The 17,456-nt window shown below is 40.6% G+C and overlaps 1 protein-coding gene across 4 annotated transcripts in view; it reads right to left on the bottom strand.

Moving 5' to 3' along the window:
• Positions 1–17,456, bottom strand: part of LOC119033346 (arginyl-tRNA--protein transferase 1) — a 56,113-nt gene that overhangs the window by 34,011 nt on the left and 4,646 nt on the right. Inside the window, exons 5-9 of one of the 4 annotated variants that reach the window (XM_037123312.1) lie at positions 17,171–17,407; positions 12,535–12,734; positions 8,774–8,902; positions 7,154–7,282; positions 80–112 (exon numbers count right to left, since the gene is read on the bottom strand). In XM_037123312.1, coding sequence (XP_036979207.1) covers positions 80–112; positions 7,154–7,282; positions 8,774–8,902; positions 12,535–12,734; positions 17,171–17,407 — 728 coding nt within the window. The remainder of the gene's footprint in view (positions 1–79; positions 113–7,153; positions 7,283–8,773; positions 8,903–12,534; positions 12,735–17,170; positions 17,408–17,456) is intronic. The other 3 variants (XM_037123314.1, XM_037123313.1, XM_037123315.1) reach the window with 3 other exon arrangements.

Genomic DNA, 17,456 nt, shown 5'->3' with positions numbered 1-17,456 from the left:
TTACAGGTAACACACGGATGAACAGAGACATTTAAAAGCAGTTTTATTAAACTGTCATCAGGCCAAAGGAAATACATACCTCTAGTGGCGAATCACAGAGAAATCTCCGGAACTGTGGGGGGAGGCAGAAGGGGGGAGACAGAGAAAAACAGTTAGTTCCCTGGGTCACCAACTCTTTTGAAAAGGCATAAATGAAAACCATACACGTCTCTGTTGATGTCCTACATAGTTTATTCCTCCCCGTTTTCTCCTCACTCAGGTGTCACATATCAACTGCGGCCCCCTCTGCCCCCATTTACAAAGGAGTATAAAAAAGGGAGGCTGTATTTACACAAATGCAAACATTTAGCCTATCAAGTGAAGCTCACGGTCCAGGGAGGACACAGTGACAGCTTAAATAATCAGCACTGCCGATGTGAAAATAGCCCATTTCTGAACACGCTGTAAAATGCACATCAGATATCAATTACTGGGGGGGGGTTTACGTCTGTGGAAACATTAAATCTTCCTTACATTCTCTCTCACTATTTCCTGTGCAGCTTCTTTCTTAGTGCCAGGGTTGAGAGCAGTGTATTTACAGACAAGCTGGGCAAAACGTAGCACACGTCCATGTTTAGGGCAAAAAACATTTTCTAATGAGTCCCAGCACAGCCACAGTGGAGCAGTGATGGATAGCTTTTGGTTTACCCAGTCTGTCTCACCCTCATGTGCCACACCACAGTTTCAGGTTCAGATTTCACAAGGAAATGCAACAACCCAGCAAATGTCGCTCATTTGCAGATATGTTCAACTTTGGTTCGACTTTCTGTTGAGCACAACATGGGTCCAGAACAGCAACACAAAGTACCATAAACATCAGATAGAAACGTTCCAGACAGGACCAAATAAACAAGGAGGGAATGTGACTTTTGTGACAGCTCATAAAATAGGGGTTACATAATGACACTTATTAGCCAAATCCTTCTGTCAATAACGAGTTTTCCCTCACTCCGACTTGGATTTGTATGGGGTTTATATGGGGTTGTTATTAGCAGTATATTGGACTGATTCAGGGTTTTTTCCTGGAATTTCGTTCTCGTCAGGTTGGAATACAGGATTCTGGAAAATGAAAATCGCCATTCAAGCATATGCTGCTGAAATGATAAAGTCCCCCGCCAGTCAAAAATGTGTTTTCCTTTTGGTTCCTACAGTTGAATGTTTGAGCTTCACCGTGTAGAATGATGTGTGTGCAGTTCAACTAGATGACTGTTTTGTTGGCGTTTGGAATAGGACTAGTCTTTACACATAGCAGCACTGTATAACCACATGTTACCTTTACTATTCCCACAAGCACATCATCATTTTCTGTGCGCGCGCGGGTGTCTATGCACACTAGCAATGACTGATGACAGCATGGTTCAGTGGGTGGGACAGTCCTGGCCTGCCAGTAGCCTCAACTCATCCAAAAAGAGTGTGGGTTTCTGTTTGTGTGTGTTGGTGACACTAATGCACAGTGTCCTACAATACAGGAGATGTTTTGGCCAAAGAATGATGCACTATTGCCTGTCATGTCTATTTTTGCTTCGTCTAAAGCAAACACTTTTGACTGCCTTTCAAACTCGCCCACTTGGGTTGTATTCTGGTGACAAAAAATGAGCTCAGTTCCAGCGTCAGAAAAATAACTACATCTTTAAAATATGAGGATCAAGCAGGGATACAGCCAGTGTAAGAAACAACAGAACTAGAACATGCGTGCAGTTCTTACTGAGAGGCGTTGTTGTGAGCTACACAAGTCAAACTGTGCTCCCTGCAGTGCTGAATATGACAACGAGATGCAGTGCAATCCCTTTAACCTCAACTGAACCTCGCACCAGGATGGAGAGGCATGGGGGGGAAGAGGGGATATACAGAACAGCACAGAACAAATTCAAATGCGATTCTCATCCTACATCTGCTCTTAAGTCATATTAATTTCCTGCTCAAGGCCAAAAGACCGACTGTACTTGCAAACTCTCAAGATGAAGTCACTACAATAGTCCCCGAGCTGATTGATCCCAGAAAGAAAATGTAGAACTATAAACAGTAATGGACTCGTTAAAACTCACTGCATGAAATTACACTTGTACATATTCTTTATATTAAAGACCTGTTTTTTTATTTTGTTGTTGTTGTTTTGTGGGTTTTTTTTTTTTGCTTTCCTTCAGTTTTAAAAGGCTCTTTTGCATGTCAAGATATTGAATGCTGTCCACACTAACAGGAGCTGCCCGTAAAACACCTTGTCATTTGTCCCGCTTGTAATCCTGTGACTTCATGACATGACACTACATCACCATGTCGCACATACAATGGACAGCAGCTAAAATTATTTTCACCTGCTGAACAGAAGTATTTCATTAAGGTTTTATACTTTCCATGATCATATGGAAATTGGACGCCGTTTAGTCGACAGTGATCTTTGCTCATGCAAAAAAAATGCTTATCAAGTTCCCCACCTGTATAACCATCCAGTAAAGTGTGATTTTCCACCCCTAACTTTACAGTGGCAACTGCTCTGCCAATCAACAACTTACCAACAGCAAAGCCACCCAATGTGCGGTATTGCCGAAGGGCAGAAATGTAACCTACTAAAAAACCAAATGGTTTACCAACAGCACAACAGCTGCACTTATTAGATGACATCATTTATAGGGGCCATGCTCTGACACTGGCTGCTGTGTGTGTGTGGAACTGAGAATCTCCACTTGACTTTGTAGTTACATGCTGTATTAGTTGTTTTTACACACTGCAGCTTGTAAAAGCAGACAGACACCATTCACCCTATTACAAGACACTGTGGCATCAACGTGATTTTGAAGGTCAAAGAGTTAAATCAAATGTTTCTTTAATGTATGCAAATGCACACTTTGTTGCATGCTTCATAATAAATGGTTATTGCTCCAAGCACCACCCATCCTCAGTCCCTCCTCCATCTTTGCCAGTCAGTCATCATACCAAAAGGGAACCAGCAGTGGACCGCAGCAACCTTCCACTGCCGTGTCAACCCTGCTTGGCTTTCTGCAGCTGCTCTCCTGGAGCCTGGCAGCGTTCGACCCCTCTCTAGCCACTGACAAACAGCAGACCTCATGGCCCTGTCAGGCTTTCACAGACGCACAAACAAACAGACAGACAGACTCATTCACAGACACACACTCTCTGCAGGAGATAGACAGTTTAATGTGCGGCTACAGTCGCTCAGGCATGAAGACAGCAAGCGAATGAGCATGTGACTACAATCTCAGCTTCCTCCCCATCTCTCATACAACAACACATATGTCTGTAAATGGAGTCGCGTCCAGAGCGCCTTCTGGAAACCTCTCATCGACAACACATGGAGTCCATCACTTCCTCTCCAACTCTCCCTTTCCTATAGTAAACACTCATCTGTGTACGATTAGGAGGGCAAGCAGCCGTCTCATACACACACACACACACACACAATCTGTCGTGTCTTTACTCACACACATACAGTACTGGACATACAAACACACACATCTGCGTGAGCCTAATTGCTACTTAGACTCGTCATTGTGCACTTTACTCACTCAAATCGTTGTACTTATTGGAGGGTCAAGGTGCCTGTATTCCCTAACTCGCCTTAAAATAGAGCAACCCAAATCATGTTTCTTTCTCTCGTCACCAAACGTTTGCTGACTAGATCATTGTTTATGGTGTGCAGACTGTGCAGGAGAGGCGCAATCTGCAATGCTAAGGTTAATGGGTTGAAATAAACAAAAAGTTCTGACATTTGAGGAAGCGGATCTGCAATGGTAAACATGCTGGTTATGGAAAGTTTCATTCAATCTCGCATTATTAGGAATAACCATGTTGCGGATAGCTTGAAGCTTATCCAAAAATTATTTTCCTCATTTCTTTCTTCCATTTTTACCGATACATTTTATTGGCTGCTCTTAGTTTTTTCCTTCTCTTTTTTTCACGTGTCTCGGTTAAGGCCATCAAGAAGAGTAAATAGAGATTTAACAGGATTTGTTTTCCTGAAAATGAATGCCACATGTGCAGGAACTCAGAGTCACGGCTCAGCTCAACAGTTAAGAACAGTAAGTGTGAGTGAGTGTGCGTGTGTGTGTGTGTGTGTGTGTGCATGTGTCTAAATAATTGCAAGTATGCGCTTCAACTGTCAGGAAAGCATGATTAGATGTGGAAGGAATAATGTCTGGCTCACTTCCAGTCATAGTACGACAGGAAATGCATACATCCTTAAACAAACAACGCCATTGCCCTCTAGGACATCGTACTGTCTAATGGCAGAACAATTTTGGCCGGGTAATTCAACTTGCACACAACACACAATCTCTCCTATCGCCTGGCTCTTAGCCAGGCTGACGGTATTCCACATGCTGTCCCTAGGTAATACTTTAATGGATTAATAAATACCTCCACAAATACTAAGTGATCCAACTTCCTAGGTAGCAACAGGCAAAGAATGGCACAGCACCAAAATGAGCCATCACCACATCAACAATGTGTTTCCCATTTCTATATGAGTACCACAGGACAATGGGGGGTTTGGAGCTTCTGGGAAGCAAACAGGCATATTAACCAAGAGTTTGACGGGCAAGAAAATAAAATCAGAGTTTAGTACTGTGAGCTCAAGAGTGGTTGTCACAGTTGTGCGTCCAATTAAAGGGTATAAAATAAAAGTTAAACTTGTTTGAGTGGGAACAATTACAGATGCTGTGTCTAAATTAACCCCAGTGGGACGAGGCAAACCAAGGATAGACACTATGGTATCTTCAGGTCTGGTATTAACTTGAAGAGCTTCTATGGGACGGTCCAATAGTCAATTCCTATGTCCTTTCCAAACCACTTTTCCATGACATCGATGGAAAACATCATAGGGTCAAGTGCCTTTGTGCAAAGACAAATTCAGTGATGGGAGAATCCAAGCATACTTAAACTAGGCAACGTAATTATGTGATGGTGGATGTAAGTGATGGAGGTCTGCCATGTTGAAACTACATTGTTCCGACTACTTAAAGCGTCTCTAAGATACTTTGATTACTACAGATGAGCCAATGGATATAATACCTTAAACCCCCACATAGCTAAAGACCTTGAAATGTCAATGTGATTGTGCTTTGAAGTAAATTGATATATCAGTTGGCCTATCACAGGTGTAACTGTAAGGGTATATACTGTATACAGTCAGATATGTGCTAATATGACAACTTTTGATCAGAGTTTTAAATGCATAAAAAGATGCTTCGGGTGACCTCAAATGTGGGGTTATTATAAAACGGTAAAACATTCTGCCCATGTTACGTATCTTTGTCTTGTTAGTTTGACAAACGCATGTGATACACATATATTGGCCAATGTAGCAATATCAGAAATGTTCACTCCCTAATATCTGTATCGCAACAACATCAAAAATCCGTCAGGCTCTACTTTGAAGTTGTCAGGGCTAATGTTGTGGATGAGTCATGCCTGATCATTTGCCTGATCATTTATTTTGGTGAATAACAGAATGGTGCACTAATTTGAATGAACGTCTGCTCCCTAAGGTAGAGATGTCAAGGTGAATTACAAATAACGAGCTCGCCTTTAAGAGTCTTAAGCCCAAGTTTCTGATTCACTCTGTGCTTTTACACTAAGATGCATTCAGTCAGTAACCAAAATGGAAAGTCCATCAATAAAAAAAATAACTTTATTTTCTGGCAACCCAACAGACAGCTGAGTTGTTTGCTCAGCTCCACACCTCATCGTTTTTTCTGTTTTTTTTTTGTTAGTCCTCTAATTGTTGAACCCATCTGATCCCAGTGCAGTTACAAACCTGAGCTGAGGCTGTGCACGCAAACACACACATACACACGCTCCCTTTAATAGAGCTAGTGTTATGGCACTAGGAAAGAATCTGCCACAGTCTGCCCAATCTGACAGCTTTTATTATTTATTAATTACAGTACTTTTACAAGCTGGAGAATCCAGTAATTTACTGAGGCCTGCTGGCAGGAGGGTGGTGGTGGAGGAGGAGGTTGTTTTTCCAGCCCTGAGGGACAAAAGGCTCTCTCAGGTTGGTGAAAATGGCCAGCAGTTCTGCATCCTGACTAGACTTTATTTTTTTTATAGATATACATATATAAAGCAGAGAAACTGGGGTGTGTACATATTTCTATAATATAATTTACTGTGCATTATAAGTTCATTTTTAAACTTTATTACTGGTAAATGTTTCTGTTTTTCATTCCCAGTAATAACCGGACAATTCTTCTCATTCATGGCATAAACCAGGGAACTTATTCTATCTTTTATATCTTTTACAGTTACAGCTCACAATTTTAAGAAAAACAGAAAAAGAACTGAATTATTGCAATAATTGCTTGAGGACCAATAAATGCTATAATTCAGCAAATAATCTGTACATTTTTCATGTGATGAACTGTGGGATAAACTGTTTTTGATCGAGGTACAAAGACTGTGATTTCATCAGTAAAAGAAATTCATTTTCAAATGAATCTGTCAATTATTTTAAAGATTATTCAAACTTCAAACTTAACCTATCCCAGGGAATATGACATATGTCCAGGGTGAAATCAGTAAACCTCTTGCTTTGTCTAACAGTCCAAGATACAAAGACAATACTTAGAGGCATATTATGCTCATTTTCAGGTAACAATTTTATTTTGGGTTACTACTAGAATAGGTTTATATGCTTTAATGCTTTAAAAAGAAAAACGCTATGTTTTGGCTACTGTCACTTTGAGCCCCCCGCCCACCCTGAGCCAGCAACACTAACAACAACAATAGAGCAGTTGTGCTAAATCAATTATTACGTGCTAAACTAGCTGCTAGGCATAAATTATGCAAAAGTGTGACACAGTGATGTAGTGTGATGTCATGAAGTCACGTAATTAAAGGCGGTGGCAGAAGCAGTGTTTTCTGCAGGAGAGAGGAGCTTCTGTTGGTGTGGATTTTGACCTTTTTGTCTTTCTTTTAAAAAGAAAGAAAATCTTTTAACAAGATTGCACAAGAACCTATATAAAACACTGAAGGAAAGGAAAAAAGAGAAGGCATGATAGATCTCCTTCAAATGACATAAAATAGAGAAAAGAAGAAGCTGGGACAAACATGTGCACTATCTCCCTACAGTAGGTGCGGAATAATAATCATGCAGTACCTCGCTCTCACTACATTCGCTGGGGTCATCACCATGAATGGCCATCTGGTAGCGGGCGTACAGCGCCGCCGACTGCTCATAGGTCACTGCGAATTGAGGGTCCTCCAAGCTGACTGGCACTAGCCTCACCTTCGAGCACAGGGTGTGGAGGGGGAGGTTGATTTTATAAAGGTTGACAATGAATACAAGGACGGTGAGTCGTCAGAATTCATTTATTCATTTTTTAATTATTTTTTTTTTAAGAAGAAGAAGATGAGGAAGCATAGTTGCTGAGGAATGAACAGTGCAGGATTCAACAACAGCGTTTTAAACAGTGTTATACAAGTGCTCTGGCATGTTAGGGTTTGCATCAGTCTCCTAGTCCCCAAGGCAAGCTGGTAACACAGCAGGTCTGTTTTGAGTTAAAGACTTGATTTAGTGATTTTATCAGATTGTTGCGCAAAAAGGACACGTGAATGCAAAAAAACAATGGGCTTCTAGGAGACTGAAAGTGTGTTTTTAAAGTAATTGGAAGTCAGATGTCGCAAGTTGAAGATGAGGCTAGTGCACCGCCCAGCTTTTACCACAGATCGCAAGAAGAGGATTGCCAATTCAAGATTCAACACAGTGTCAGTGCGAGTAAGGTCCAGGGCAGCAGGAATCCAGAGTCCTGTCTGAAAAGATCATCTTACAGACTCTTCAACACTACAGACTCTTCTCAAGAAAGTAAACGAGGTTACACAGACTGCACGCACAAAGCAAGTTAAAATCTCATTACCACCGCTTAATCCTAAACTGGAATGAGATTCCAGTTCAGACACAGGGGACTATTGTGAGGGCAGGTTGATTGGGGGCGGAGGCACAGGCGAAGTAAATGTGTCAAGGTCGATATGGTTCAACTGACGAACTGCCCCACCAAAACTCTAAGAGCTCAGGACTAAATGACCCCACTGCTCAACAGAGGGCCAACTCAGACACCTGGAGAAACACTGCTCTCAACCACGGCGTATGGAAACATTTTTCCCTCCATTTCCTCTCCCTTTGACTCTCGCTCATATACACATACACATGCTTTTAAACTAACCTGTTAATTTACCTTATTTCATTCATAGAGACATTTGGGCTCCTACCCCGTCAATGCTTCGACTGTCTTTTTATTTCCACCGAGAGATGGTTTAATCACCAAGTAGTTATAAATTCTAAGCTTCAGTAGAGTCCTGCAGTTTTACTCATTATGACTTAAACCTGAGTTAAACATCTGAATTAAATACTTGAAAAAAGCCAAAGAAAATGTTATCAATACACATTACACACTTAAAAGTACAGAATTAATACTGACTTACCAATTAACAACATAGAGATAGAGCAAAAACTAGAACCTGTGTTGCATTTGTTTTAAAATTGTTCTATCCAAGCGATTTCAGCGAAGACAATATGGAATCAATGATGAATCTGAGTTAACTGCATGATATTAAACAAAAAAGACCAATATAATCTATTCAAAAGAGTTAAGAACAAGATAAAAATAAAAAATAAAAAAAATAAAAAAAAAACTTTTGATGCCTCTGTAGGTACCCAAACTTGTCCCACCCTCCCTTGGTACCCCTAGAGCAGGTTGACCTACGCCCCCCACCCTCTGACCTGGCTCTCGGAGGGTTTGTCAGGAGGGTCCTTGTGAATGGCCATCTGGTAGAGTTTGTACACCTGGTAGGAGGCTTCGAAAGAGGCTTTGAACTGCGGGCAAGGGGGATTGGAGCGCACTAGCCTCACCTTCAAAAAGAATACATGCAGACAAAGGTTAACATCAAAATGAAACTGTGAATAGCATAAGTGGTGATTCAAAGCTTTAAAAAAGGAAGATATTATCACAAATCAAAGAGAGAACATTTATGAAAAGAGTGTAGAGAGAGAGAGAGAGAGACTGACACAAACACACCCTCTCCTGACTGGGTGATACGGCAGCTCAAGATTTTAAACTATTTTGCAAAAATAGTAACTAGTAGCTTTTGCTCATCATAGCTGTAGCAAGAGGAGAAAATAAGAGCAATACAAAGAGGGTGTGTTATGTCCATCTCCATAATGACACAAAAATGGCAGGTGTTACTCAAAGATTATAAAGAATGTAAGCAAGCATTTGTTGAAGTAGAAAGGTGTAGTATAACATTCTTTAGGAAATAATCAGTAGCCGGTTTGACTTCCATTTACTATTCATGTTGTAAATAAGCCCATTTCCAGTGCTTCAACGCTTGACCATGATCATGTGTGCAGGGACATTTTATCATGTCTGGATGAACTTGAATTGCATATTCATGTCAACTAATCAGGTTGTTTCTCTTTAATATATTTCTGTAATTGTTCTTGCCACTCTCTGATGACTTGTTGGATTTCTATATTGCAGATATATTGGGAGATATTAGCTTGTTGAAGATATAATGGTATCAGTATATCTGTGGGCCAATAAGTTACAGAAATATAGCACAAAACTGGAAAACTAAGTGAAAACAGTGTCCATAGTTTGACTCCAACAAAGCATTGACAAGTGGAATTTTCAACGGTAAAGTGCCCCACTCTGTATGTATGTTGGTCCCAATTCTTTGTTTCTTTGAAAATCTAAAAGGTCAATATTAAAACTGTTCATGTCTATCATAGCTTCTCAAAAAAATCCAATTGGCTGATATCTTGATTTTTTTTTTGTTTGTTATATTAAACTCAAATATTAATATCAGTATCAGCCTCAGAAGTCCAGTATTGGTCAGACTATAGTATCTACTGTATATTGTACAGTATATACGCTGTTTTGACGAGGAAGACACACATTGAAACATAACAAAAAATCAGCTAACCAAACTCAACAAAGCAAGAGAGCAAACAAAAGTTTGGAAATAAATTAATCAATCTATACACATCAAATACTTTGTAAGACAATGTTTGTAGTGCTATAAATCAATCTTAAGGATTCAAAAGAAGCCTGAGAGGCATGTTAAGAAAGACTGTCTGAGTGTTGCTAATGTGACACAGACCAAAAGAAGAATTCAACTTCCACATCCAGCGGCCCCATTTAATCAACCGTCTCTTGGTTTGGAAGCTTTTGTTGGCCACAGAAGCTGTGGCATATGAATCCCCTGGACAGACAGGATAGAAGAATTGAACCTGGGGTTTGTTTGAGTTGGACCAAAGAGGGTTTCTCTCATATAACCACTTGGCATCTACATCCTTGAGTCAAACAGAGATGTTGGGCCTCTTACATAAAAGGACAATGCTGAAATCCAGCCTTTTTAATTTTGTTCAAAATCCAGAGATATATTTTGATAGGCTGACATCCTTTGGGTGAACCAACAGTGCAGCAGATAGTGGACAGCATGGAAATGAAATTTTAACAACTCTCATAACAGCTTGGAAATTTAACACCTTTAACTGTCTGATACTTGAATGTTTTAAGAGTCTTCAATAAAAAGCCAGTGGTAAAATACCGGTGGCTTGGTTTAGCTTTAATTAAAATATCAGATTCATGTTTTTAAAGTTTGAACCAAAAGAGATGTTGCTCTGAACTTTGATCTTAAAGACCTTTCACCTTCACACCATTATAAAGTCATATAATAGAGGAAACTGAGTGCAATGTTAGCAGGAGGAGATTTAGAAGAAAGGTTTTGTAAATGTGAGAGATGTGTGGAGACAGCAGACAATACTCAAGAGGGGAACAGTGGGCAAACAGTTCCACACTTTCCGGAGGTGCCTGAAGGTCTCCGATTCATGTTCTCACACTGACCCCTGGTGGTGATTAATGGAACCACGACTGCATTTAAGGCCGGGACAGCGTGGTCTTGTTCTGACTGGCACTGTGACTTATCACTTTGCCTTTTTTTTCAATTTAGAGTTATGAGCATCTTCAAAGTCATGGATGGCAGAAAGAAATGTCACCTGAGCAGTTTCACAGTAAAGCAAGGATACACTTTGTTTTAAAAATTCTCTCTTTCCATTTTCATTGTCATCAGTCAAGCAAGTGTGATATACTTAACGTATGACATATTTGTTAGGAACACTGACCTCCCTCCAGCTCCTCTCCCTAGGTTTTCATATCTAACTGGGTGAATTTAGGGTTTATTTCAACTAAATCAGAGGCGGCGATTGTTGGAGGAATGGAAAGACAAACCAAGGTGGATGGTTTGGTTGAGTACTATTTTGTTTCAGTCGCGTTAGTGTGTTTTATGATGATATAAGTACTGTGCCCCTAAATGGAGCTTGGTGGATTTGGCAAGAGTGACATAGAGGCAGTTTCTGGTTAAACAAAAGGATATCACTCTGTAACGAAAAGCTCAGTCTCTTTAGAGATTGTTTAGGAAATGCTGTCAGACACTTAGAATTAAAGTCTCAGCCTGTCAGTGGCAAAAATAAGCAAGTACTGTAATTCTGAAGGTTGAAGTGGCCCCAAAGGATTACATTGCAGCCAGTGTCACAGCTGAGGAGATTAATTCAAAAGGTTTTTGTGCTTATTACTCATCTGCGTGCCAAAATATGTAAACCGGTCTAATGGCTTTAAAATACTGGAATTCCACTTTAAGCCTGCAGCTCAACAACAGTAAAGAAGCCCAACAATCAGCATCAGATAAATTCTGTAAACTGCTTATTATTCAATTGTCTAGTGACAATTTGGTCACAGCCATGCTACAGTTAAATGTGTCACATTTATATCTAACACAGTTAAATGGGTCAAATAGAGGCATATCTCAATGACTTGTAACATATACAAATATCCTTCCATTGAAAGGATGACCTTGTGTTCATACCCACTTATTGAAATTGAAAGATAATTGCAGGCAAACAACTTAATCCAATTGAAAAGAGCTGACTGTGGGGAGGTCTTACCACTCTAGTCTCAGGGGGTATATAGACAAGAGACAGACACCGCCTGGTTCATCACTGCATCTGGCTCAAATCTTGGTCAAGACCAAGAATGACGTTACTCTACCAACCTCTGCTTGAGGCCTTCGCCAGGGATCTTTCTACATCGTTCCGCCCCCGCCAAAGGTTCATTTCCATGTCGTCTCATACCGGCTGAGCTGGAAGCTGTGGTTTCAATGTCATCAGCGGGATAACGCGACCTAGTTTGTGCGGTGTGCTTGTCATTTGGTTAAATTTGAACTGGGAAGAGGTGGTTTTTCCACTCTGCTCTGGCCAGCTATCCTCTCTGCACACATAAACACGTGGTGAAGTCACTGGAGCTGGGGAAGAGGGCTGTATGAAATCAAAATTTCAAGCTAACTGAATCCAAACGTTATGGAGACAGAAAGCTCAACCAAAAACACTATTTCTTAATGATGGCTGAAATGTGCACAATAGGCTAATGTTTACTCCAAGTCACATAAAAAGAGAAAACAAAGAGCTGACTTCATAGTTCTGCTTACCTCAAGGCAATGAGAAGAGTTGTCAGGCAAAGACTCACTGATGAAATCTTCCAATGGTTTGGGTTGGTTGGTCTGGGCAGGAGAGGGTGAAGAAGAGACCCCATCCGCGTCTTGTCTCATCTGTTCTTTCTGAAGACGCCGCTCTTTCCTCAGGTCTTTTGCCTTCCGACATGGTGGCCTGCTAGCATCTGCTCCCACTCCTGCACCCCAGAGTAGAGAGAGAAGAAGGGGAAGGTTCCATGAAAACACCAATCATAAAAGCACCCATATTATAGTCATTTTCAGGTTCATCATTTTAATTTTTAGTTGCTACTACAACAAGCTCACACATGCCTGACCCAGCGGTGCCAACAACAACAGAGCAGTTGCGCTAAATCAATTCTCATTTGTCTAACTAGTCGCTTGGCATAAATTGTGCAAATGAGTGACTCAGTGACGTAGTGTGATTCCTCTAAGTCACGGAACTAGAGCAAGACTACTGACGAGGCATTTCAGAAGCAGTGTTCAATTTGACCTTCCTTACTTTTATGATCTTTTACATTAGGTCTATTAATCTATTTTGAGCAAAAAAACATGGTTTTAAACTCTCAAAGCATGTCCAGCTGGGAACATGGAAGAAAAACAGGAACTACAAGAGAAAATACCGATGTATACAACAAGTTTTTCTTTCATGTTGCCCTCGGATCAAGATTTACAACAGACTTTTCTTAGTTCAAGCTGCTGGTATTGATGAGTTTTAAATCTAGGACAGATTTTGTGAGTGTTAGTCCATGTTTCCGATGTTTTCCCCCTACCCCTCTGGCCAAATGGGCTGCCATGTTTACTTAGTGTGCCCCCTGCCTAAGAAGCCAGTCTCAATAGAAAGTCCAATGGAAGTTATTTTATTGTTTCCCAGCCTCAATAGTTTTTACAAAACATATTAGCTTAGAAAGCTATCAGGTAATATGGTCTGTGTTAGTTAAGCCCAAGCGGTTAGCAGGTAGTCTGTGTTTGTAAAGGAACACAAGAAGCAGAAGACAAAACAAACCCACGGGTGTTTTTTGCTTATTCTTAAAATGACACAGATAAGGCTGCTACTAATAAAACACACTTGTATACCTTCTCTCTCAACATGAGCATTCTCTAAAGAGACTGAATCTGTCCCCGTTTCCCTCTCTCTGTTCCCCTCCTCATCCTGCTTCTCCGCCACCACCACCTCCTGGGCTACTGCCAAGCCCTCCAGCTCTCCGGGCATCCCATGTCAACAGTTTACACGCCCACATCCTGTTTGGAGCAATAAGGAAACGAGAGCCATTTCCTGCTTGTCCTTTTGCCAGCCACCACCATCAGCTCTCTTACTAACTTTTCCCCTCCGACGACGTCACGAGGAACGGAGGGACGCCTGGTCCTGACAAGGGGAGGGAGAAACTTTGGCACTGGCCAAGGTTCACTGGCAGCGCTCAGCTTCAGCTGATTCAAGCTCCTTTTTCAAAGGCATAGTAAAAAGGGACCACAGCTTCTGGCTTATTTGATGACTTGTCTTAAAAGCATGACTTAGTTTCTCATCATCACATGAAACGTACTAATTACTAAGATGGAAAATTATCTGGTCCTTGTATCAGCTGCATTCATCTAATGGTAAGCAAATGGAGGAACTAAAGGAGGGATGCATTTTTCAGCAAACCCTATGAAATAAACATACAATCCTGGGAGGTACAAGATGGTCAAATTGTTTTCCTCTGTGGGAAAGAAACATGGTAAGGTTAGGACAGACTGCATAGACGACAGGAATCAGAATCTGAACACTGACCACAAATACAACAAATCTTATCCACTTTTTCCCCCAACTGCACTCTCACCACACACACACACACACACACACTTTGTCTCACTCTTCCTCTCACACAGACACAGGTACTCCTGAGGACAGCTAGCGTACGCAGACGTGCTGAAGATAAAATCTGACAGATCAGTTCCTGTGGAAGACAGATGATCCAGCTCCAGCAGTTAGCACTTCATAAAAGCTATGACACTCTCCCTCTCCGCTTCCCCAAACACACATACAACTCTCCAAATCAGCCTGAAGTGTCTGCAGTTTTGACATACTGCTTTCTCGCATGTAAACATGTGGAAACAGAAAATGAATTTACCGTGGGAGGAGGATGCTGTTATCTGTGAGCAGCCACTAAAATATTAACATGTGGGTATGCAGTGTCATTTCATAGGAAGCATACTCTGGGAAACTATACTGTGTACCAGTGCCTAAATATGACACACTATTCTGCTTACTTGGTCCAACAAAACAACAGTTGTGGACCATCAGCCATCAAGCTACAACTTTATGTTTTACAGTTATCTGCACAGGCACAATGCTGAAGACTTGTTCAGCATTCTTTAATGGAAATAGTGATAATCCCAACATGCCTAAACCATAACCCTAGAAACTGACTTTTTGCTCATCAGTTACTATGGTCTTGCAAGTCCCATCAGAGCAATGAAGACAGCTTAATCAGGGTAGGAATGCTTATTAATTAACTTTCCTCTGGACAAATGGTAAATGTACATTAACCCTAATCCTAACCCTGGACAAATGATGAATGAAAGCTAAAATTTAACCAGACACTAGAGAAGGCTAGAGAAGCAAATCTACCAGCCACTTGCTTAAGATTATATATACATGCTAGTACTAATTTTTAGCTCTGGTTGCAGCATTTTCATGGTATAGCATTGTGTGATAATTGACGGTTATCACACCATGTAGATTTTGCAAAACACAACACTCCATATGCACTTCTTTACTGGTTTACTTCTGGCTTTACATATGCTATATGGCAGATGGAGAGCCATGTTTTCTCAAGCTAGACCTGGAAGCTGCCCAACACTATAAAGTGCTCCAGTCATAAAGTTAGAGGAAAGATATGGCCAGGTGTTTTCTGTTGGATGTGAATACGGGGGGAGTGGAGAACCACTGACTCAACGTAGTAAATTCTCCCCGCTTCCTCTTCGCTAGCCTCCTGAAAAGGCTTATTTCTGACCGTCTGAAGAGTGTGGTGCTGACACAGGTGTAAGAGCAGCAGTGCACTGGCACCACTGAATGTTTTTTCTGCATGTTTATGTCTGCATCTGGATCAACCTGTGTCAATACCAAGCTCTCCTGCTCCCAATGTACATTGATGACATGTGATTAATGAGCGCGGGACCCTGTTCTCATTAGATGTTCGAAAGGACAAAAAGTGTTGGAGGCCTGAAACATGGACAGTTGGTAAAAGCATTGCTTCCTGTGTCTAATATGAGTTTATTATCTCTTTCCTCAGAGTGTTATTTATTCATTACTGAGTATGGAGGAGAACATAACAGATAAGCCAAAACCAGACACCGTTTCATTTGCCAAGCTGCTGACCACTGGAGTCTATTACAAGGTGAACAGTGACACCCTCTGGCATACAGTGGTGCTTTAGCTGATGTAGAATACCAGTGGCAGTCTTACAGTTGACTTGAGTGAACTGTCATTAATGCCACTATTATGTTGTCCCTTCTGCTTTCTCAGAATACTGCATATATCAAACAAATAAAACTGTTTAAGTGACTAATCATTAACCTGCCCAAATAAAATACATTCTCTTGCCCTGCTCCAGTGAATTATACATATATAACTACAATATTTTCATCTTCATAATCAGAGTGAGCATAACTATACTGACCAGCTGGAGAAGCATCTTACTGCTGAAAGGCAAAAGTGAGAACTACAGTAACTCATGCATAAAGTGCAACACTAGAGCTCTGAGCTATAATATGCTGCGCTTGAGATCTTAATGATACTCATAATAATTACCATGATAATCAGCAGAAATAGGGGGTTTTTAAGAATAATATTAAGACTTAATGATGATTTAATCATCACTTCATTATTCAGTCTTGTTCTTGTAGTCAGTCTCTCTACCACTTGTTAGCTGACTGATGTATGCAGCTGATGTTCTCACTACAGCTGCATGAGTATATCTTTAGCTGAGGGCTAGGCGATATCTCGATCTTAAAATAAATATCAATATATTTCTAAATGAGATATAACACAGGACTACAACTTATTCATTATAATTGTTATTTCTTCACATTCTGTTGATAACACATTGCACCTTTCAAATAGGGCAATTGTTTTTTCTATATAACATTAAAAAATCTTAAATATTAAAAAAAAAAAAAAAAAAAGCCTGAGGGGATTTGCTCAAATTTCTTCATTCATGAGATTAACAATCCAGAGCACAAAGATATTTTTTGATCACAGTATTGAAGAAGGATCACTGCAAAAGTTTGGTGTATAATAACCGATAAATTCAATATCAGAATTTTTTTAATCCACCGTTGAACCCATCACCCCCCAAAAAATGTAGTATTGGTCGGGCCCTATAATAAAATAACTGACTAATAATTGCATCTCTAGATTCCTGGTGCATGTTCTTCATGAAACAAGTAAGTCAAAAAAGATGAAAACACAAGGAGAACAGTAGTAATAGGTAGTGTGTTACATAATAATGAGAAGCTTTAGTCACATCACAAATAAGTAATTGGTATTTAAGGACTCTCTTTTTTATGAACAGTACGAACGACACTGGTTTGGATGAGTGCTAGCAGCTATTTGAAAGAGAGACACACATCTCACCTGGTTTAGGAGCTGTGGCTGTTGTTCTCACATCTGTCACAGACACTGGTTCCTTTCTTGATGCTTCCGAGTCGGCAGGTCCAGCGTCTTCTACTTCCTTCTGAACTTCTGCAATATCCGGACACTCTGCTACTTCCTTCTGAATGTCTATGCTAGCAGCACACTTCACTTCTGACTGACAGACTTTATCTGGTTCCCGTGGGCCTGCTTCTTCACACACAGAGTCCATTGGCTCCCCTGTAACCAGAAAATCGATTTAAGCTTACCTCAGTGTAAGTGCACTACA

This window comes from Acanthopagrus latus, chromosome 15, assembly GCF_904848185.1.
Source record: "Acanthopagrus latus isolate v.2019 chromosome 15, fAcaLat1.1, whole genome shotgun sequence".
Classification (NCBI taxonomy): domain Eukaryota; kingdom Metazoa; phylum Chordata; class Actinopteri; order Spariformes; family Sparidae; genus Acanthopagrus; species Acanthopagrus latus.
The sequence above is the reverse complement of the archived record's forward strand: the minus strand, read 5'-3'. Positions and strand labels throughout refer to the sequence as shown.